At 40.8% G+C, this 23,825-nt stretch overlaps 2 protein-coding genes across 2 annotated transcripts; one reads left to right on the plus strand and one right to left on the minus strand.

The window, feature by feature from the left end:
- Nucleotides 1–1,710: 1,710 nt before the first annotated feature.
- cdh17 (cadherin 17, LI cadherin (liver-intestine)) lies at nucleotides 1,711–13,045 on the plus strand (the record flags this gene model as incomplete). The annotated part of the gene is given in 20 exon segments (XM_079227310.1): nucleotides 1,711–1,731; nucleotides 1,735–1,770; nucleotides 3,338–3,394; nucleotides 3,911–4,006; nucleotides 4,645–4,782; nucleotides 4,887–5,022; nucleotides 5,954–6,112; nucleotides 6,366–6,518; nucleotides 6,954–7,159; nucleotides 7,291–7,422; nucleotides 7,524–7,674; nucleotides 8,635–8,844; nucleotides 8,921–8,997; nucleotides 9,079–9,267; nucleotides 9,966–10,210; nucleotides 11,296–11,426; nucleotides 11,709–11,933; nucleotides 12,045–12,155; nucleotides 12,716–12,832; nucleotides 12,975–13,045. Coding segments are annotated over 20 exon segments (2,661 nt in total).
- A 3,225-nt stretch (nucleotides 13,046–16,270) lies between these two features.
- Nucleotides 16,271–23,660, minus strand: pdp1 (pyruvate dehydrogenase phosphatase catalytic subunit 1). The gene is made up of 9 exons (XM_079227053.1): nucleotides 23,612–23,660; nucleotides 21,658–21,938; nucleotides 21,407–21,574; nucleotides 20,749–20,960; nucleotides 20,415–20,496; nucleotides 19,760–19,854; nucleotides 19,509–19,677; nucleotides 19,210–19,428; nucleotides 16,271–18,264 (listed from the first exon to the last, which is right to left on the minus strand). The coding sequence occupies exons 2-9, from the start codon at nucleotides 21,907–21,909 to the stop codon at nucleotides 17,884–17,886; spliced, it is 1,578 nt and encodes a 525-aa protein (XP_079083179.1). The 5' UTR covers nucleotides 21,910–21,938; nucleotides 23,612–23,660; the 3' UTR covers nucleotides 16,271–17,883.
- Nucleotides 23,661–23,825: the final 165 nt, after the last annotated feature.

Here is a 23,825-nt window from a genome sequence, read left to right on the forward strand (position 1 = left end):
AATCACCCAGTGGAAACGGAGAGAAGGATGTTATGTTCTTCTGTTTTCCAAATCATTTGAGTCTTCTTGCTTTCCTCATCATTTTGCTCTCATTCCTGTCTAATTTGTCATCTGTAGATTCCCCAAATGCTAAGATTACCAGTCGTAAGCTATTGATGATCAAGTATGATGAACATTTATTTTGGACTCTCTTTACTTTTTCATATGTTGTATTTTGCACTGACTGTAAATAAATGAAAGATTATGTATTGTATTTAGCTACTTGTATGTTTCAATGTTGCTCTTTGAAATAAAGTGACATCATCCAAAAGGGAAAAAAAAACGTTGCTTTTGTCTGTGATCTCAATGAGATATTACCATGGGTGACTCATCGTTGACACAAAAGAGACACACTCATGCAAACCAGAACACAACTGTGATGAGTCAGGTGACATTAAAGCTGAACTTTTAGAAACTAATTTACTCCTCTGTACTGTAGGTGGATGTCAGCTGATCGATCACAGTGATTTGACTGTTCAGGGACCCATCAGAGATTTGGGTCGCAGTGTGACACCGAGCATCACGCTCAGACACACCGCCTGTCACTCAGTTTTGTGGTAAAAGCAGTACAATATGTTGCCACGGTAACATTCAGACGAACCTGGGAAGTGGGTTTTGTATGTTCAGTGTCAGGCAGATGGTGTCGATTCACGTTGGCTAGAATATCTCACAAGGGAGCAGAGCAGCCTACATGGACCCTTGCTTTACATAACGGAGTGCCCTCCATCTGAATTAATGGCTTCATCCACTAAACCGTCAACAGTGCAGTCACAGGTTCTGGCTAAATATCGCTGCTGTGAAATAATGACTCACTCACAGGCTTTTTTCTTTTTTTCTACTGTTGCAGATTCACACAAATCTCTGCTTTTGTTTCCGAGCAGCTTGTAGAGCTCACTGCTTTCAGCCGAGGATAATGGAGTGGTGTGCATCAGGTTGTTCAGAAAATAATCCCAGCCATATGTGATGTTGGATCATAGTGAAGATAAAGGATAACAAAAGCTCTTTCAGGCATTTATGTGGCATTCACTTGTACACTTTATAGCAGGGGAAAGGTTTAAATCTGGAATCACACCTGCTGTTCAATAGTTTTATAGTGTGTGCCTTGACCCGCTGAATCACACCCGATGACCCCCATAGGTTTGCATTCTTATGATGCAATGGATTGTCAGTGTAATCTGTTAGTCCTATTGTCTCTTCACACCGCTCCTTATCAGGCACTGCTACTAATGGAAAATCTGACAGGAAACAGTGCAGAGGTCTATAGGTCAAAGTCTGAGGGGAAATTAGAAACTTACACGCCGAATAGCAGATATCTAGATACATTTACCCCATTATTGTACTCTTTTTGTTCACAATTCACACACATGTAGTCTAAAAGCCATTGACTAAAGGTAGATTCCTTCAACTGGTTTGTTTTTTTGCAACAATAACCCACCAACAGAACTCAATGTATAAGCATGAGGATTCATGTAAAATCAGCAGCTAATATTAAGTTTGAATGGATTGGTCTTTTACAGTACTGTACGCACCACTGTTCTGTTCTTCTTGTCTTCTTTTCTCGTCAGCTACTCCCCATTGGCTAGCTTTACACGAGGGCAGGGTGATTAGACAATCATTAGATCCAATAAAACATTGCTGGTTAACACTTGGTTAACGTTTGACCAGAAAAGGATGGGGCTGCTCAGATCACTCTGAGGTCTGAGGAGTGACTCGCTCAATCTCTCCGGCAAGGTAAGTCTCCTCGCTCTCCTGTCTTCCAGCTCTGGAAATGTTGAGTCTTTGGAATATATTTTCCCGTGTGAATAGGACACGAACCGGATGACCTCCATTGGTTTTAACAGGCTGAGTTTGATGTGTCGGACGCTTTCAGTTTGTTTTAAAAGTGCTCTGATCTTCACTTGACTTTGGCAGGGCCTTAGCGTCAGGTGTTGCCATACCTGACAACCAACTTGTCCTTCATCGTTGCTTCCTGAATTGTTGCCAGTGCCTTGCTTTTTGGGTGATATCACATGTATGGGAGACTAGATGTGGTGTCATAGCAGCTGACATGAAGACTGACAAAGGTCATTGAGTCATTGTGTGAAAAGGAAAAGGAAAAGGCCTGCAACTCCCAAAGTCACTATGTCGTACGGCTTTGTCACGTTGTCCAGCAATCCTATGGAGGACAAATACAGTTAATAATTCAATATATATTGAATATTTTCCTTTCTGGAATTCAAGTCAATCAAAGTGGATCTCTGTAAATTGGTGATGCTAACAATGACTTGTTAGTTAAAATATGCCCGTCGGCAGAGATATTTGTCAACATGGAGACTTAAATACTAATTAAAGTTAATGAATTAGAAGTAAAATGTGTGTTCTGTTAACAAGAAGTTAACAAGGACAGTGACATTAAAAGGTCATTAGCCACACCTCAATGTCACCTTCACTTTCTGTGGCGGCTGACTTTACTCGTCTCTTTGCCTGCACTTTTGTTCACAAATCTTCAACCTGTTAACTTATCAATACACTCCTGATATTTTTTACAATAGTCTTGTTTGACATACAATTATTTTTATCCGAAGCAGTGTCAAGCTAATGTTAATCTAAACAGTACTGCACATACATTCAGCTGCCATCTGAATACAACACTTTATAACATATTTGAGACATGGTGAAGATTCTGTTGCTCAAAGTCAAAGTGTTTGACACGTGACATGATCATTTCCTCTATTGTGTAACGTCTGGATGTCAGACAGTACATGTGTTCGTTATCATTCTTTTGAAATAACCGCACCCACACAAACATACAATGAAGGCGGTTATGTTATTCTAGGCTCTGAGACTGCTGTGAAGCCGCTGAGGTTAAACACTGCTTATTGACCTTTGGGTGAACAAAATTGATCCAAGTCCGGCTTTACATGTCAGCTCTGACTTTCAGTTTCTTCTGTGTGCTGAGGTGGGAGGTTCACCTGGTTGTGCAGGTGGAGCCGCACATAGATAGAGCATGTACATGTGTGGATACCCAGGGACAGAGGACAGCTTTTCTTTGTCTTTATGAATCAATAACTCATTGTGCTGAGAGAAATAATGTACTGAGGCACAGTGGCGATGGACAACATAACAATTATCAGTTTTTTATTATTTCTAAGCATGATATGTGAATCTAAGCACAGCGAATATTTTCCCTTGTAAAATTAAAATGTGTAACTTAAATCCTCCTCTTATGTCACCTCTCTGCCTCCTCAACCTCCTGCTTCCTCCTTCAGCATTATTTCATATCCCCCTGTCTCCTCCTCCTCTTACTCTTTCTTCCCAGACTGTGATCATGCCACCCATGATGCATCTGTTGTTGCTCCCACTCCTGTTCAGCATTGTGAGTACATACCTGCAAAATGTTGCCCCTGTCCTTCTATACATGTTCAGTAAATGCACAAATACACCAACTTGTAAAAGGGTGCTTATGCTTATTATTACAATGTATGGGATCCTTTTGTTGCATATGGATGTGGAGTGCATGCATGCAGACTTTTTTAATGGCATTTAAAGCATCATGTACAAGGAAAATATTGAAGGTTAAAGGAAGGTGTGCAAGACCTTTGGTAACTTATTTAAAACACTAACATATAGTGCAAATTGTAACTAAACTGAGGGTTCGTCCTTTGTCTGTAGACTTTGCTCCCCTGTTATGCAGTGAGATGTAAGATTCCCCCCACTTGTCATGTCCTTTTGGTTCAATAAATAACTGGGCAGTAAAAACCTGCCCTCAACGCCTATTCAGCTACAGTACAGAGCCAATGCGGAAAGAGCAAATGTGGGCGTGACTGTGAGAGGGTCAATTCAACCTCAGCCTGCACTATATTCAATGACCTCTGTTTCTCTGCTCTGATAGGCTGGGGGGAAGGATCTAGAGGAAAAGAAGGGCCCGTTTGAGAACACAGAGCTGGATGTGCCAGAGGGGACACCAGTGCCATATCCCATGTATCAGGTATTATACCAGTGGTGGTGGAAAATCCATGTACTCAAGTATTGTATTTAAATACAATTTGGAAGTACTTATTGACATTTCGGCTACTTCACACTTCTGCTCTATTACGTTTCAAAGATAAATATTGTCGCTTTTACTCCACTACATTAGTCTGACTCATGTTATGGATTTCTTTTCAAATTAAGATTTTACATTAAAACATACAATAGGCTTTTAAAATGCACAATACAAATCCTTACTTAAATCTACTTGAGGCCCTTTGTCACATGTTTCAGATGTCTATGAGTTGTTTGTAGTTTCACCAAAGAGTGATTTCTCAGGTAAACTGGTCACATGGTTTAATTTTGATTATTGTTTGAATCCCAGAGCAAACTTTCTTTAATATTCAACAATATTCAAGTAAAAAAGAGTAAAAACATAAATAATAATGTGTGCAGCAGAGCTTTGATGTTCTTTAAGTATCTCAAACCCCTCAGATATATTATGTGACTCTTTTGGAGGGAACGACCCCTAGATTGAGAACCACTGAACTATTTTTGTTTCCTTTTGTCTGTGATGAGTGTGGTGTTAAAAGGCTTTAAATTAATCTGTAATTGTTCTTCATATTTCCGTCCTCCTCCCTATCTTTCACTCTATAGTTTCAGGTGACCCATCCGGAAGTTAATAGTTTCAGGTTGAGTGGAGAAGGTCAGGAAGACATTAACATTTCAAAGGACGGGTGGCTGTACCTGGAGAGGCCTCTGGACTGGTCTCGAGATGACCATTACATAATCATGGTAAGGTTGTCCTTTCTCTTCTTATAAACACACAGATGTAATATAGGCAATATAGTAGCAATACCACATGTATTTATACATGCTTGTGTTTATGTGTGCGGCAGGTTGAGGCGCTGGCAGAGGATGAAGTTGTGGAAGGCCCAGTTTATGTGACTATAAATGTGTTGGACATCAACAACAACGCTCCCTTCTTCAACCAGAGCGCCTACACCGCTGTTGTCAGGGAAAACAACCCAACGGGTGTGTATTATGCATACATAAAGAGAGGAAACACCCTTAATGCAAAATGATAACAATTTCGACACTGGCCAACAATTTATTATTATTGAGAGTATACAATCCATCACAGGCAACAATAATGGAACCTCTTTTACTTTAAAGTAAATGTGATTTAAGGACCATGGTTCCCTGCTGAGGCATGGCTGTGTTTCTGGTGCGTTAGTGCCACCTCAGTATAATTGTGTGAAATCACGAAGGACTGTGTATTGTGTCACCTCCATGCGTCTGCATCCAAAAGCATTGCATTTCTAAGCCATACTGTCAGAGTAGACAAGAAAACATGGACAGAGTGAAAAGGAATAAAACATCTAAAGTCTTTACATTTTAAGCCATAAACACATGCATGTCTTGGGTTTTAATATTTCACTCATTTATGTAATAGTTACATTATATAGTTATAATATAGTTATAATGTAAAGTAGAACAAGCATATTCACAACTTAAATACATACTCAGATAGCATAGAATAAGATCATTTGTATAACCTAAAAGCTACTTTAGAGGAAATTAAAGGGTTGCTATTTACTTTCTATGCATCAACAAGAAAAAAACATCCCTTTTTAAAGCTGTATTACAATGCAGTATTAAACTAACTTTGACAAAGAGATAAATGTAAAACTCAAGAAAGTTGAGATTAAGAAAGATTGACAATGTACTAAAATGAAGGGGAAACAATTGTGGTCTTTTGAATGTGTTTGGAGCTAAAATAGTGCAACCAGCATCACTGTGGATCTTTAAAGCTACCCTGTTAATGATTCCCAGCATGCATATGGGTTAAGCAGTATGTATATGCTGTTCACTGACATTTAGTCATTATACTTCTCTGTTTAACTATACTCAGGCTGTCTTCTCACTGGTGAGACTTTAACATCCGTTTTCTTTGTTATTCAAGGTATCCCCTTTACTCGCGTCTTTGCGTCGGATCAGGACGACCCAGAGACTCCCAATGCTCACCTGAGCTACAGCCTGGTCAGCCAGATCCCCAACAAACAGCACATCCCCCTGTTCCAGATCGACCCCAACACTGGAGAGATCTCCACCACAGAAGCAGGTGATAGGAGTTAGAACTAGGTGCACCGTCTACGGGAATGTGTATAATCTGTCCATCTCTGCCTTTAATCTGGCCGTATAGTGCCACTGTAAATCCAGATTACACAGCTCATCTTGTGTGCTCAAGATTAACGCGTGTGTCGCGTGATGCTGATCGCTGACTACGTTGAGTGTGTTTAAAGATGCCTGTTTACATCTGTGAGCTATTTGACAGCCTCCTGAACAATATTTGATGTATGTGTGTTCTTTAACAGGGACACAGATGCTTAAAGCCAGAGAAGGCATCCAGTATGGCAGAGGAGAAGATCAGAGCATTGATGCTCTGAGGACAAAGTTTAACGACTACTGTCCAGTGCAGAACATCCCCTTTGAAGAAAACCCCTTCTTCAACTGTGTGGAGAGAGCAGGTTTGTTTCCAGCATACAATATCATCATATAAATTGAGAGCCTCTAATCTGCAGCGAGAACTGTGGCACACAACTGCATACACATACTTTTGTTTATTTTGACACGTATGTTTAAAAATTCTTAAAAGTCATAAGTGACCTTAGAGAGGGGATTTGTGGTGTGTAAAAGCCAGAGCGGGTAAGAGTGACGGGTGGTGTCAATGTAACTAAACACAAACTGTAATGAATAAACAACTGTCCGGTGATTAGTGACTCGTGTGGCGTTTTGGGTGTTGAGTTGATGAGTTCAGCCGAGGAGACTGGTTAAGCCGCCATGACTCAGTTTTCCAAAATTAGAGATCTACTGATTACTTTGGTAATGTTCAACCCTCCAACTTTTTTCTCGCCTGTACAATGGCTCAAATTGCAACTTTAATTGTTTCTCTGTGCTGTCAGAAATGAGGAGGAGAAATGTGGACCCCCTGGATGACCCAGACTACACCCTCACTGTGCGCGTGCAGGACCTGGAAGGAGCGTCGCAGACCGCGCTGAGTGGAAACACCAGAGTGCAAATTGTCGTGCAGCAAAACCTGTGGGTCAATCCTGGACCAATAACTGTTAGAGAGCACTTAAAGGAAACGTACCCTCTGGTCATCGCAAAGGTGGGGTGGGATGTCAACTGCACACATCTCACAAATGCAGCCAAGTTAACGTACATACACTCACTTTATCTACTCAAAAGCCAGTAAATAACCTTCCTACTATGGCTTCTTTCCTCACTTTTTGGATCCAGGTCCAGTCTAATGAGCCCAATGCCGTGTACTCGTTAGTGCAGAAAGAGCGAGAGCTGAAATTCCCCTTCCAGATCACAGAAGATGGAGAAATACATCTGACAGAGGAGCTGGACAGAGAAGATAAAGACATGGTACACATGCTTGGTTTGCTGAATATATCTCTTTTATCTCATATAAGAACAACAACCTACTTCTCGGGATTATTTTTGAACTTGTGTTGGTTGTGTTTCAGTACATCCTGGTGGTGTTTGCAGTAGATAACGATGACAAACAGGTGGATCCACCCATGGAGATTCAAGTCTTGGTGGAGGATGTGAATGACAACGCACCAGTGTGTGTAAATGAGAAGAGTGTTTTTGAGGTGCAGGAGGACGAGCCTGTAGGTAAGATTTTTACACATTCATGGCGTAGAGCTTGTTACATGTGCTTGAAGGTTAGGATAATGCCTCAGTCAGCAAACATTTTCCTTAAAGTTCTATTCTCTTGCTTTGAATAAGATCTCTCCAAATCCTGCATTAAAAGTGCAAAAGTATTCGCATTAAAATGTACTTAAAGTACCAAAAGTAAAAATGCTTTACATGCATAATGGCACATGTTATGTTATATTATTGTTTTATAACTATAGATGGATAATAATTACTTTAATGTTGCAGCTTGTAAAGGTAGGACAATTAGAACTACTCATTATAATAATACACAGGAATTTATTAGTTGATGATGTTTTGTATTCATGTTTTGAATCCGCAAAGTAACAAGTAACTCAAACTGACAGATAACTTAAGTTGAGTAAAAAGTACAATATATGCCTTTCAAAATGTAGTGGAATAGAAGTACAAAGTAGCATAAAATGCTAACGCTCAAGTTAAGTAAAGATTACCTCAAAATTGTACTTAAGTACAGCGAATGTACTATGCACTGTAAGGGACTTACTTGCAAGTGAAGCTCTCCAGTGATCATGTAATTAAACACATGTATACTATATTAAGAGGGCTGAAAATGAAATAAAAGGAAAAATTATATGATACAGAGAATTTAGTGTCACAATGACAAGAGAGATGCATAGAAAGTGGTTGCAAAATCTAAGTCCAGCTTTATTTGAGTTGTTGGCCTATTAGATGTAGGCAAATAATAGGCTAAAACATTGTATTATACATATTGCTATTAAAAATGTAGCACAATCCCTGTAGACCGTGTCTCAATATGCGTGTACTCACCTCTGATTCCGCAGCGCAGTCATCTACAGTAGGATTTACTCTCACTGTAACGAGCCTCAGAGACCTCTCGAGATCCCTTAAATTCAACAACTTGTTTTTTTCTTCCTCTTATAATACTCGTGGTTCCAGGCAGCCTAATTGGACAACTGTTGGCCCATGATGCCGATCAAGCCGGGACACTGAACGCTCATCTGACTTACGAGATCGTGTCCGAAGATCCACCCACCTCACCCAACGTCTTCTCCATCGACGCTGCTTCTGGAAGGATCCAGGCATTACGCATGCTGCAGCGAAGAGACCAGCAGGTGTATAAACTCAACGTCAGAGTCACAGACCTAGGTAACACACAAACTGCATGACGCAACACACCTGTAAATAGAGTCTGGTTTAACTCCAAGTACTTTTTGTATCACAGTTTTCAGCACAGAATGTAAGGTCGTCATCAAGGTCATCGACGTCAACAACGAGATGCCTCTGTTCGAGAAGAAGGATGTGAGTATGGGAACCACTTCCTGCCTCTGATTTCTCTTGCTGTTTGGCTGGTGTTCTTCATGTGTCTGTGTCTGTATGCAGTATGGCAGTCAAACTCTGGCAGAGGACACTCCTGTGGGACACACGGTGCTGACCATCAGCGCAACAGACGCTGATGATCCAGACAGCGGCAGCTCCCTCATCGAGTTCCAAATCTCTGCTGGCGACAACGATGGACTTTTTGCTGTGGAAACCGACGGCAAAGGCGTCGGCCATCTGGTCGTAGTTAAGGTACCTTATCTGCCTTCTCTGCATCCTCCACACAAACATACACAGATTATTTCATACATACACATCTACATACATACTCACTGATTTTGCTCTTTAACTGTTCGCTGAAACATTCAAGGTCCCTCTTTATCGTAAAAAGTTAAGTCCCATGGTGTATTTCTTGTATTTATTTGATATACTCTTATATAGGGTTTCAACTAATGATTATTTAAATTGTTTGTTGATTAATTTTTATTAATATATTTAAGGAAAATAGTGAACGTTTTCCCTTAAAACGTCTTATTTTGTTCAAGCAACAGTCCAAAACTAAATGTTGTCAAATATGTAATGCTATGAAATGGAAAAGCTGCAAATCCTCAAGTTTGAGAAGCAAAGTAATCTAATATCATAAAATAGTTTGCAATATCACAAAGACATTAGAAATCAAATATTTATTATTTAATAGATGTATTTATAAAAATCGTCCTGAATACTGATGTTTATAACCCTTCAGCTGGTGGATTTGGATTCTTACTACTTGTGTATAAAATAAAAAGGTTTTCTATTTGTCTGGGTATTGCTGCCTATTGAATGTAAAATGTCTTGGATAAGCAGAGAGTATACTACACCCAGACATATGTCACGACGTCTTTGTCGTGACCTTCAACATATTCTTTGTCAATATTATTTTTCTAACCAGCCTGCTTGTCTCCTAACAGCCTTTAGACTTTGAGTCCTCTGCAACCTACAAGCTCCAGATTGATGCTCGTAACCCAGAGCCGCTGATGGAGGGTCTGGAGTACGGCAGCGAATCCACAGTCTTCGTCTCTGTGTCTCTCACGGACGTAGACGAGGCTCCCGAGTTCAGTCAGGACATCCTGGATGTGACTGTGCCTGAAAACACCACCAAGGGCTCAGTGCTGCTCACTGTGGAGGCACATGATCCAGAGGGCAAAGAGATCAGGTACACACAGAGAAATAAGAGAACACATGCAAAAGTAAGCAAATGAAACACAAATACCAAAAGCAATAATTAATTGATCCTTCGAACATGTATTTTCTGCGTATAGCCTGATATATCTTCCTTAATCTTTTGAATCAAACACAATGGTTTCCTGCTGTTAACGATGTAGGTCTTCAGCTGAGAGCCACAGACAGGGTGAGAGCAGACGGACTAATGTATTGTTGGTTTTGATCTTTTTCAACAATAGAAATATAGAATAACTCAAGCCTTAAATTGCAGTTTGACCAAGGCCACTTTATTGTGCCCAAAGGGGGCAATTTGTGGTACATCACAGTAAACAATAAACATAATGTAAACACAATTAAAGTAACACTGTGGAGGATTTAGGAGGATTGATTGGCAGAAATCCCAAATATGATATTCATAACTATGTTTCCAGTGTACAATCACATAAAACTAAGTATAGTTTTTTATCGTTTGCTTAGATTAGATTTATATTTACAAAGGGAGCGGGTCCTCTTCACGGTGTCAGCCATGTTGCGCCGCCATGTTCCTCATGCAGCACTACGCCGTACCGAAGTTCGGTAATTTTGATTATTGCCACTAACTCCCAAGATCTTAAACATAATTGAGGCAACTTAATAATAATAATAATAATGACATTTTTTTGTAATATGTTTTGTAATTTCTTGCAGCGCCGAGATGTGTACTCAAATACAAACTTCAAAACTATACCCACTAAGTACACTTTGTCCATGTTCAACTTCAGTTTACAAGCTTGAACAAGATGTACTGTATGATAGAAGACACAAACACACTTAGGAATTGTTCCACTAGATCAGCTCTGGCTTTGTTTTTAACGTAGCTGCTCCTGTTCGGACCAACACATGTACCCAAAACAGACTATTGATTTGTTTTGACTACCGTTATTCCCTCAGGCCTCAGTTCAGAGCCCAGTGTGTGTCATGGATCACATTTCTAACATCTGCTCTGCGTGCGTGTGTGTGTGTGTGTGTGCGTGTGTGTGTGTGTGTGTGTGTGTGTGTGTGTGTGTGTGTGTGTGTGTGTGTTGGTGTGTTGTGCAGTTTTAAGATGGACGGTGACACTCACGGCTGGCTGGAGATCGATGCTGCCACAGGAGAGATCAAGACCAAGAACAAGTTGGACAGAGAGATCCTGGAGTCTTTTGAAGTCACTGTCACTGCGTTTGAGAAGGGTGAGATATGAGACTCTGATCATAACTTATTAGAGGGTTTGTTGTGTTGTTGATCAGTTTTTAAGAAGGCCGCTTTAGTTTTTGGATTTTGTGCTGTCTTTTTATTTCTATTCATACATAGCACTGTTGGTACAGAAGTAGATTTAACCACTTTTTAAACATTAAAGAGTTTAGTTTATATTTGTTTATGTACATGTCATTTATAATCTGACCATTGTTTATCGTTATTCAACAAACTGTTGAATCAGCGAGGCATTTTTCATTTTTCATTTCTCTCTGAAGAGAATCCGGAAAAGTTGTCTGAGCGTGTCGTTTCTGTGAGGCTGCTGGATGTGAACGACAACATCCCCAAACTGATGGAGACCCAGGCCTTCATCTGTGTGAAGAAACCTGAGCCTGTCATTATCAAGGCCCAAGACACAGACAGCGCCCCCTTCTCCCAGCCCTTCACCTTCGCTTTTGCTCATGGCAAGAAATCTCCCAACTGGGACCTGAAAAGCATTGACGGTACGGTAACAAACTGCTACTACTGAAGCCGATGTATCAAACGATGGTGTGAAACTGAGCTGTATATTTAGATCATCACATTGTTCTTGTTTCCTTTTGTATGTTATGTAGGTACAACTGCTAAACTGACCCTGAAGAAAAAACCAACAGAAGATAAAACCTTCACACTCCTCATTAATATTAAAGACAATGCAGGCATGGGAGTCACACAGTCGTTTGAGGGTGAGTTCCTTCTTTCAGTTAAGTAAAGGCTAAATCTGGTGACCAATACCACAAAAAACAGCAATTGATTGATCCGAAGTGTTGTCTTTGTAGTCAAATCCTGATATAGTTTATGCCTATGTGCCATACAAACTCCCAAAACATAATTAAAACCCATCAATAAGCCACATTGTTTCAATGTGTAACATTCAGTCAATACCATTCATCACCTTGTTGCTGTAAATACTCACTAGGGCACAAAATGTAGTCCGCCGCTGAAAATAGTCCCCAAAAAAAAAAAAAAATGACCAGCTGTTTTAGGAAATGACTGAGCTCTTTTGTTTCCTTTTTTCAACATCAAATTCTTTTTCATTACCATTTTTAAATTGTATGTCTTCAGAAGGAACGATTGTGCTCGTGTTTTAGAGCCTGAATTTTATGATTTTTTGCAGGAAAAGACACAAATTCAAAGATTGTGATAAGAGATTAGTTGTTGATGGTTAATTTACTAACCCATTCTTCATTTGTCTCATACAAGTTTGACGACATATATGTGTGTTGCTCTCTCCTCTCTGTCACAGTGAGAGTATGTAACTGCACAGAGCTGGGCTACTGCTACATCGCACCAGTTGATCGTAGCCTCAGTTATGGGATAGGACCCACCATCGGTATCCTGGGTGGTATTCTGGGATTCTGCCGTAAGTCTGACAAATAATTGTATAAAAGTCCTGAAAAACCAACTCACACATGAACCGGCATCAATCATACTATACATTCTGATGTTATCATCTTGTTTTGTGTCGGTGGAGCTGATTCCATTTTGTTTTTGTCTCGTTGCAGTTATTGTTTTCATCATAGTGATCAAACGCGCAAAAAAGACTGAAGAAGAGGAGAGGAACGCCATTATGTAGTCACACACACACACACACACACACACGCACACACACACGCACACACACGCACACACACACACACACACACACACACACACACACACACACACACACACACACACACACACACACACACACATTTGTACTTTTATACTTGTGAGGACTTGTCACATCTACGTGCCTAAACTGAATTATTGTGTTTTCTAAACTTAACGAAACAAAGACCAAGTTTAGGTAATTTACAGTCTTTTTTTTTGCCTTGCCAAATAAAGAATGAAACTAAGATAATTCATAAATAAATCTTTACTGGCAAAACAGCCGTGAGGAGTGTATTTTCCAAGTATCCTCACTTTCAGGATCTAAAAGTTGAATTAGTTCTCACATAGATAGATGTGCACACACACATTTACTTAATACTATTTTATTTACAAGAGAGAGTTGCTTAATCAGTGGTGTGCATACGTAATTATTGTCAGGTGTCCCCATGCTAATCATGCATATATAAAAGCTTGTTAACGTATTTTATTTGAAGTTCTCTCCCAGACTCAGGCTGTTTCATTAGCAGTTTAATCATCTCACGTAATTCAATTACTTTTTGGCCCAGGGCTTTTGTGTTGTAATTCTCTTCTGCGTGAATGTTGTTAGAGCTGAAAATATCTTTCATTTTAAGAAACATCTTAAACCCAGAACGTCACTGTATGTAATTAACAATAACTACTGTGTTTTGTAAGGAGCAGGCACTGCTGTTTTACAATAAACAAAGAAACTGGGAACCACTTTTGTTGTTTCGTGATCATTGTGTGTTTCTGCCTGTGTGTGCACTTCATTGCCAGTGTGTACAGTATATGTGTATAGAGTACATGTGTGTAGAGTACATGTGTATAGAGTACATGTGTGTAGAGTACATGTGTGTACAGTATATGTGTGTAGAGTACATGGTTATACAGTACATGTTTGTAGAATACATGTGTGTACAGTACATGTGTGTACATTATATGTGTGTAGAGTATATACATTTACAGTACATGTGTGTAGAGTACATGTTTATACAGTACATGTGCGTACAGTACATGTTTATACAGTACATGTGCGTACAGTACATGTGTGTAGAGTACATGTTTATACAGTACACGTGCGTACAGTACATGTGTGTAGAGTACATGTTAGAGCAGACACTTGGTACAGCAGGTGATTGAAGACATGCATTCTCACCTTGTAACAAATAACTTTCTCTCTGCTCTCTGTTCCTATTTCTCACGAACATTTACCCTGTGCTTATACTCAGTCCTGTTGAATTAGTCTTTTTCTTCCTCCCAGTCCAGTCTGTCGCTGAGCAGTCAGGGTACTGCAGATTGATGCTCTGAGTCATCTCTTCGACAGTGGGAGACGGGGCGCAGATTGTTAGCAGTGCTGAAAGGAAGAATTGGCATGATTGTGGGCTTTTATGAAGCACAAAGACGCCGCACCGCACAAAAAAAAGTGACGCATACATGTGAGAGTTGAATGTGGCTGTCACATGTGCTGTCACATGTGCCGTCATAACCATGCATCAATGTGCCTTGGGAGTGTGTGCGTGTTTAAGATGAGTCATCGAACGGTCTGCTGCAGCTTCCAAAAGCCAAACGGAGAACAGTGTCAGAGGAGTGGACTGAGCTATGGGCTCATAATGACAAACTCAACATGGGGCCTCTCCGGTGTTTATGTCTGCACTCGCTCCTCGCCTGTATCCCGGCAACACTTTCCACAACAACACACACACACACACACACACACACACACACACACACAGAGTCTTGGAGACTGCTTGAGGGACAGAAGAGAAGCGGTGAAGAAGCGGTGGAAGAAAGACAGAGAGCGTAAATGGGATGATGGATGAGCCGACCATATATATATATATAAACATGAAAACGTTTAAAGGGAAAGAAGAAAAAGATATGTAACAATTTGAAAAAATCCTGAAAATGAACATCCTAATTTAAATCAAAAATGCAATTAATCCCAATTTCCATTATTGCCTTATATTAATATTATTTCATTTCAACATATGAAAGTCTTTCATTACTTTATCTTTAAAAAATCCTTTGTAGATATTCCTGCCTATTACCTCAACCGCCCTTTTCCACAACAGTGCAGGAGAAGGAACCTTCCTCTTATTTATTTCTGACATTTTGTAGATCTATAAAGACAGCTTCTGTTTTTTTGTAAAATGTTATCATGTTGTCAAACAAGGACTGAAAAGATCTATTCTGCCTTTAAAAATGTACAAAATGTATCACCTTTTAAATAATCATAATAATTAATCAAAGTAAATGAATTCTGTGTCGATAAAAACTAATCTGTGTGCAGCCTAACACATTGTGACTGCCCCTAGTGGTGTTGAGATCTCTTCTGTTGCAATATTGTATATCAGAGACAGACGGTTTACGTGGGAGGATTTTTATTACACATCCTTCGTCTTTAACCCACGGAAAAGTTGAAGCATGTAAACAAATTCCGTTAACAAAGTCACTCAGCCTGCTTTTATGAACTCGTCCTGGGAAAAACATCCTTGCTGCAGCGGAAACAAGTCATACCACTGACCAAGATGCTTCGCTTAGTTCCAGTAAACTGACTGGATGTCCCTGTAAACCAGATGCACCAGTTGTTCTGGACGCTTACATGTCAACATGACAGTCAACAAGAGCTGCTGGCTGAAAGCAAAGTTTCTTCTTTGTGACGCAACCAGAAATGTGATTAATAAACACAAGTATTATTTGCTAATAAAGATATCCTTAATCCTACATCAGGGTTTGATGTATTTTCCCAGATCTTGTATGTGTCGTAGCTAAAACCTCCCCACACTGTCTCATACTGCAGCATCATCTAGTGGCAGTTAACCGACTCGTCTTGATCAAACAACTGTCAGTGGTGGAAGTACTCAGGTACACTTTTTTTCTTTACTATGTGTCTTGTGTGTACTTTACCCGTCTGCTGCTGTACTCCTGCAAATTCCCCCACTGCGGGACTAATACAGGATTATTGAAGCTAATCTAAATATACTCCATTCCATAATCCCTGCATTGGGAGTTGTAAAAGTATATATGTATTACCAGGAAAATGAAAGATATAACGTTAGTGTGCATAGGTCACAGTAAAAGCCGCGACACCTGCAACCTGAGACGGGCTCACCTGCCAGCTGGTTGTACGTTAGCTGGACGCTGGTGTGTCAATCAAAACACACAGCAAAGTACCAAGTGGTGTGAATTCTGTGTTTTATTAAACTGTTCCATATACAAAACTTAACCCACATAAGTTACAATTTATACATACAACTGTAGATAAGTTGTGTAACATACTGCAAGAACTGTATAAATAATCTTTCATATTCAAACTGCTTTTTAAAAATGTACATTCTTCTCATTTATTTGGGTTTTACACTTGAACACAGCCATTAGCGTCCAACTGGAGAGTATCAGGAGAGTGTTTCTGCTTTTTTTTGTTGCTCTCATGAGTAATAAAAACCTAACCCAAACTGCATATGACCTATCGGACAACAATAACACAATGTAAGATGTACCTCCCACAATGCTTGGAAAGAAACTACAAACTTTCAGCCTGTTTAGAGGGTTCGCTAACCGATATACTGACTTTACATCTTTCCCCCGTCACTAGCAAAGTGGTGCTGTATTCTTTAAGTGGAGAGTAATTAACTTAATTGTTACTTCTACCGTCTACCTGTAGTGGTGCACAGTACATGACCTGTTAGACTCTGCAGTCTGTAAATATTGCTCCACTTTTGTGCTCCACCATATTAGATTTGAAATAAAAACAAATCACTAGCTCAGTGGTTCAATGACTTTTTAGGCTTGTGACATATTTAAAATGAAAAAAAGTCAATTTAATTATTCAAATAGTTTCATTTGAGGGATTTTAGAGGTATCCAGTTTGTACATAAATAGATGCATTTTGTGTAACATCATTTTTATCTTCCCTATTATCATCTTGCGACTCCTGAAATGTATCTTGGGGCCACAGTATGGTAACCACCACACTATCAACTTTAATTTAGTTATTTAATTTAGTAGTTTAGTCTGAAATTGTTAACCCAATATGGATGTAAACACTTTTGAGCTCAATTACACAGCTACATTATCATCTAAATACTCAGACTGAAGTGTAAATGCAGTACATGTATGTTTGGAGAGTACTAAGAATATATACCATACAATGACATAAACAAAGGAGTAAAAACATACAGATGCAACAGTCCCCAGTCGTAACAGATGCAGGTGCAGCCTAGAAAGTAAGATTGCTTGTCCTGGGAAGCGCAGAGAAAGAGTGTTATAATGGCACAGCCCAGTTAGAGTCCATATGAGAGAAGCAGGTCAAGTCAGTGCTGCATCAACCACAGCCTCTTTACCCGGAAAGACCCAACCTTCACCCTCTTTGGATCATTTCAACCGTGTTCCGTCTTTTCAGCAAAGTTGACTTTTTTTGGCACAAAAATCTGTTTGTAACAGTGTCTTTTTAGCCGCGCGTAGAATGGATATTGGCATCATAAACAGCATGTTATATATGACACTTCAATCCAATGAAGATAGATATTTTACCTACATGATCTCCTTTTGCACTTCATACAAACATACAAATTCTTTATATAATTAAAGTTAAAATAATTCTTCCGACTGCTGGACAGATATTTTCTTAGTATGGCCTGTTTGTCCACAGAGTGTGCCTTTGTGTAGATGTACACAGTTACACAAGTGTGTGTGTGTGTGTGTGTGTGTGTGTGTGTGTGTGTCTGTGTGTGTGTATATGTGTGTGTGTATGTGTGTGTGTGTGTGTGTGTACTCCTCAGTGAAAGGCTTTTGTAAAACTCAGGACTGCCCTTCTGGCCTCTTTGCTCCAATCACATGAGGGTTGAACTGAGAGATGATAATGGTGATGTCATCGCGGTACATGCGAGCCAGCTCCTCTGGCAGCGACAGCATTTTCGACAACCTCTCGTGGTCAACCGTGCCAAATTCGTTGTTTCCCACCGAATGACGTATCAGGTGGGTCGCTGAGTTCTGATCCTCAAAAGCCGAAGAATCGCGAGCCTTCCTCTCTTCAAGCAGCCCCTGCATCTGTCCCAGGGTGACCTTGTAGCCTCCGACTTTGAGGGGCTGACGCTGGTGCACCCCTGTTAAATACTCCCCGACAATACGAACCACTTCCTGTCTGTGGAGGGTCTCCCAGAGGCCATCAGAGCCAATCACCTGCGGGGACAGCCGGAGGAGAGTTGAATTTAGAAAACACACAATTGTTCCATCTGATAAGTTAAGTTAATTACAGAAGTTGTCATGCCCGGCTGTCAAGCTTCATTGACAATTCACTGAATGGAAACAGATTTTTTGAATTATTATTATTTCTTCACAAACACAACCTTTGTCTGCAGAGGTCATAGAGTTTTCTTTTCAAAACAACCAGAGAAGTAAAAAAGTCAGAGCTAAACGACATGCAGTCATGAGCCTAAAAGCTGGATAATTACTCTGAAGAAAGACCACTCTGTTTTTTTGCTTTAAAAAAGCAAAGCCCATACAAAGAGTGCTTATTCGATGAACAAAACATAATAATAAATGGGATGTCGAGGAATAAAGTATGGTGTAATAAACTAAAAGCTTATAAAGTTAATAATCCGAGCAAACTTGACTCTAATTTTGAAAAACAAAATTGTCAGTTATTGGTGTACAGGGAGCAATGGTAAATATAATTCAAAAGAAAAAAAGAATTCCTTAGTGTATGGTACGACCCCTATCTGCCATACAAGCAAGGTCATCACTGAAAATGTTCAGAAAAAGTAATGGAAAACGATCTGACCCTGAGAATTAACGAGGTGTGACTGATTAAAGTGTAGGTTTATAGTTGCCATCAGCCAGTGCACTTAATGTTTCCCATCTAAGTGGGAAGGAGGTTCAAACCCCGTGGGGAAACAGTCGGCAACTCAGAGAAAACAAAAATAAGGTCCACGCAGCTGTACAGATTGACGAAAGTTGACATACAAAATTGCAACCTCTAAACTTTTGAAATTTGAAGAAAAAAAAAAAGGTTGATCTAAAATTGTAATACAGTCTCATTATCAAAGTATAAATGCATTTTTGGAAATTGTGTCATGCATCACTGTGTTTTGTAGACAAACACAGAGGGAATTCGTCTCCTCTCACCATGAAGCGATCCTGTGGCCGCAGTTTGTGGTACGTGATCTCAGGCTCGGCGGTCAGGTAGGGGGGTGTGTGGTAGTTTGGAGGGATAAACTTGGTGTGCTCGTTTTCATGGAGCTGATCAGGTCCAGACTCCAACACACCCTTCTGCAGTTCAATACTCCACTTAAACTTCACATCCCCAAAGGCACGTAACGGCATGAGGAGGCCGAGCAAACGGTCCTGATAAAGAAGATGACGGAAAGCGGTTTTAAGAAATGCTGCAATAACAACCACATTGTGCAGATTAGTGGTTGTATTACCTGTCGTATAACCGTCTTCTTCTCTGATGGAGGGTGTTCACCTCGTATCCGAGCAACCTCCTCCTCATTCTGGGCGCTGTGGTCATTAGAGAGTGTGTGAGCGCTGAATGAGCCATCCTCCTCCTGCACACCCAACACCGCCCGAGCGTCTCCTGAATTGGCTATATACCTTTAGGAAGAGAAAGACAAAGAAACAAGTCTGAGACATTTTAGTTTAGTTCAAATGTGTGCATGTTTTTAAGCCTCCTTACAGGTCTGATCCATCGATGTGAGCCACGCAGGCTGTAGCTCCTGAAAAAGCCACTCTCAGGACCCAGTAATGCAGGAACGCATTCGGGTCTCCAACCTGCATGGCAGAATAACACCGTGAGTCTACAGACAGGATATGGTACGTGGGTTAAATTACATGGAGAGGGAATGAAACGTGAGCTCTTTAGTCCATACAAGTTTAAATTGGGATGCTCTCAGTTTTTGGCACTGCTGCCAGGTGATATTCAATACCTATTTTGATGTGTGAGGCAGCACTCATCAAGTCCTGCACTCGAAACAAATGTAATGACTTGCAATTTGACTCAGACATGAATATCGATGAGCGGGAGTCAGTAACAACATTGGCAGCATCCGTTTAAAATGTTATCTTGAATGTGGGCATCTAGCGATTTACCTATGAAGGTAATAGCACGTGTAGACAAACTGCATGCAATGAAATTGTGTGCAACGTGTGATGCTTAATGTCACAATGAACTGTCTTCGTGCAAAAAAACACTGTTATTCAAATAAAACCCCAGAATGAGGCCCTAAATCTGCAAACATGTAAAAACACCTGCTTTGGGATTGTCTCGTACAAAATGCTTTCTCGAAGAACCAGCAGCCCTGTTTCATGTTAAGACAGCTCACAGTTCTTACCTGAGCCTCCAGAGAAATGTCATTGTCCAGCCTCTTGAATGCATTCAGCAACGCCTCGCGGGTGTCTGGAATTTCACCTGGGCTGAAAACAGAGAAAAAAAGCAATATGTGTGAAACATAGAGAGGAAGCCAGAGTTCAAGAACAGAAACCTGACAGGGGGGACACCCTTTTGAAACAGGGGTTGATTTTGTGGGGGTCAGTGCCTCAAGTGATGCTACGACAGCTGTGATAACATAGTGTTCTCACTGAAGTTGATGACGAAACCTGCATTTTGGCAATAGCGCTGTTGTCTTGGCTTTTGTTGTGTGTCCTCTTGTGTTCCCCGGTCCTCACCTGGTGAGATCTATCAACTCCTGCCAGTAGGTCCTGAGGCTGTTGAAGTAGAGAGTCTGAGCCTCCCTGCTGAAGTAGTCGTTGGGGTGTTTGTGCCACTGCAGGATGGGACTGAGGGGCCTGCCGGCCTCCACCGCTGCCTCTAGCTCACACAGTGTGTTGTGGGGCAGCAGAGACACTGCTATGTAGTAAAACAACCTCTCACTCAGCGCCTGGCAGAAAGGAGGAGAGTTGGAAGAATTACATCAATGCAAAAGGGTATACAGAAATGACTACGGTAAATATGTTATCTTGTAATGAAATGTGTGAGTTCATCTCAATTTAAAAAGTATTAATTGGTATGTTCCTATTGCTGAATTTCTGCAAAAGCTTTAATAACCAAACAATAGAAACGTGTGTGTCAAATACTTGAGGGAAGAAATAAGAAAATAGTGAATATATCTGTTCACTAACAAAACACTTGACAATAAAATAACATCCTTTTTCCATCAAAATGTGTCAATATGAAATAACTATTTCTTTGCTCATTGTGAGTTGTGATCAGATATGAGGAAATGGCCTCATCACTGGCTAGGATACTAAAATGAGATTTTAATGAACCGCATATTTAACACGAGAATAGATTATAAGTAGGCCGCGAAAACAGAGTCAGCTTTACCTGTGCACAGGCACAGCCAGCATGGCCATCAAACACACCCAGCAGCATTCCTCGCGTCTGCAGGCACGTGGCCGCACTTCGGCGGTCTTCTATAGGAGCGTTGGCCGGCAGCTGATTACTCTCAAAACCCATCACCGATGACACATTCTTCCCATCAAACTCTGGCACCTGGAACAACCACATTTAAGAAAGGGTCAGATGAAAATTGAGATGGCCAGATGGAAGAGATTTGCAAGAAGGACCCCACGAACCTTGAAGCTGTACTCGTTGGCTTTCAGTATAGAGTTGACCTGTGGGGGAGAGAGGATGTAGCTGCGGAGCATTGTGGTTGTCTGGTAACTCCGTGAGTGCTGGTGGCTCTGCCATATATGAGAGGGCCATCTGGAAGCAGGTCGGTGAGTGATGGGTCCTAACTGGGCCCGGTGTTGTTGGCATGGTAACAGACTGGAGGCTAAGACCTGAGCACGGGGCAAACCCCTGAGTAGCTGAGATGAGACCGGCATGGCTGAAGGTGCACTGCAGGCACACAAACCTATTGAAGAGGCACACAGAGAGCTCTTAAAGCAACAGCTGAAAGAGGCTTTAGTCTACAGAGAACAGAGCCTCTCTATGCACCTTTAAGCATTATGTAAAGGGAAGGCACATATGAGCTATGGTTCAGAAGTTCAGCCAGGTAGTTAGTAGCAGGTAGTACATACATTAGTATTTCCAAATCACCAAATACAGGTCAGGATTTGGTGTATAAACAACCCGCCACACATTTGAATATTGTTTTTTTTTTTTTCCCCTTTTTAAAATCCATCTCTGTTGGCCACTGTTCTCACATATTATGCCTGTGAGCATTTCCCATTAAATCAGATTAATGTATTTAAAATAGTTGTTTATTAACTCCCTGCTGTACTGGAGAACTTTGCAGGAACCTTAACTTCTGGAAAAAAACATCCACACTGTTTCTCTGCTCCATGGATGGTTAATGAGGCTAACATTAGACACAACTTAATGTCAACGTGGTAATATACAGCCATCTAACTGGAAATGTAAGAGTAAGGAAATATTACATTACATTTATTTATATATATAAAAAAAAATTGTGGCAGTAATGGAAAAAGTATTTCAACAATTTACGCAGGTACAACTTGATTTTGAGCATTTGGTAGGTCATACCAGATGGGGTATACAGACCACTTTAATATTTCATCCATACACTCAGGTACCAGGTTATTGGGTACACCTAGCTAAACGTCTACTACACAACAGTCTGCAATAGATCCTACCTCCATGAAGGTTGTTATGATTGGTTTTTAGTTAATACAGTTTTGGAGAGGTTCAACATTATGGCCCTTTCAGATTGCATTGCTTTATACTGACAGGTGTTTCTATTATTTTTTCCACCCCATTTATACCAGTGATAATAAAGTAAAATATACAGCAGCTGACTTTTGATTTCCAAGTTTCAGCACAGTTCACTTTCCACAGGTCTCACGAACATGAGTACTGGGACACAGCAGCAGCACCGACTTGAGCTGCAACGCTGCTCTCTTCTCTACAACTATAGATCAGCAGAGCTGCAAATAGCTCAACCTCAACAACCTCAGCCCTGACATTTGGATCTTGAGAAATGTTCTGTCTGGTCATCGTGACCTATTGAACCGGTTTCAGGCTGCGAAACGTTATATCATCTAAATGTGTCTGCAGCTAATGAGCGCTCATTTGAGTCGGTCCGGTTGTAGGGAGAGATGCAACAGCATAATTGGTGGCCCTGTTATGTTTGGAGTTGGCAGCCAAACATCATCCCAGACGCAGACCGTGTGTGCGTCAGAAGGAGCTCGGAGGGCCCGTCCAGCTCTGAGCTCTGCAACACAGTTGACATAACTAGCTTCCCGTAGCTGGTAGCAGAGCAGGTCCACTAACCCGTAAGCCAACGTCAGAGCTGGTTGCCGAACTTGCTCTTCAAAACACCAGAACAGGAGCTCCCAAACTGAGCCCCGGTGAAGACGTTAAAATAAGCTCTCCAATGGACACGAAGAGCGTCATTCAGCCCGCAGAGAGCAGCATGCTAACGGCAGCTAGAGGCGTCTGGGTTACACCCAGCCGGCTGCCCTCAAACTGGACAAAGTCGACTTCAACAAGACGAGAAAGGCCGAGCCGGAAGCCCTCTGGACGTTAGCTGTCAAGCTGTGAACGGAGAGACGAATCCAGACTCACCTTAACAGAAGTTGTTGAAGTTCATGACTTCAGACCGAGCGACCCCTCCGTTCTGTATCGCTCAGTGAAGTGAACGCTGATTGGCTTAGCGCTGACAGCCGCCATGACGTCACGTCAAACCCTCAAGCACAAAATAAAAAGCCTTTTGAATGCTCTTTAAATGTATTTGCGTTGTTTTACTCATCCGTTCTGTTTGTGCTGCTATTATTCCCCT

Source organism: Taurulus bubalis (assembly GCF_910589615.1).
Source record: "Taurulus bubalis genome assembly, chromosome: 12".
NCBI lineage: Eukaryota > Metazoa > Chordata > Actinopteri > Perciformes > Cottidae > Taurulus > Taurulus bubalis.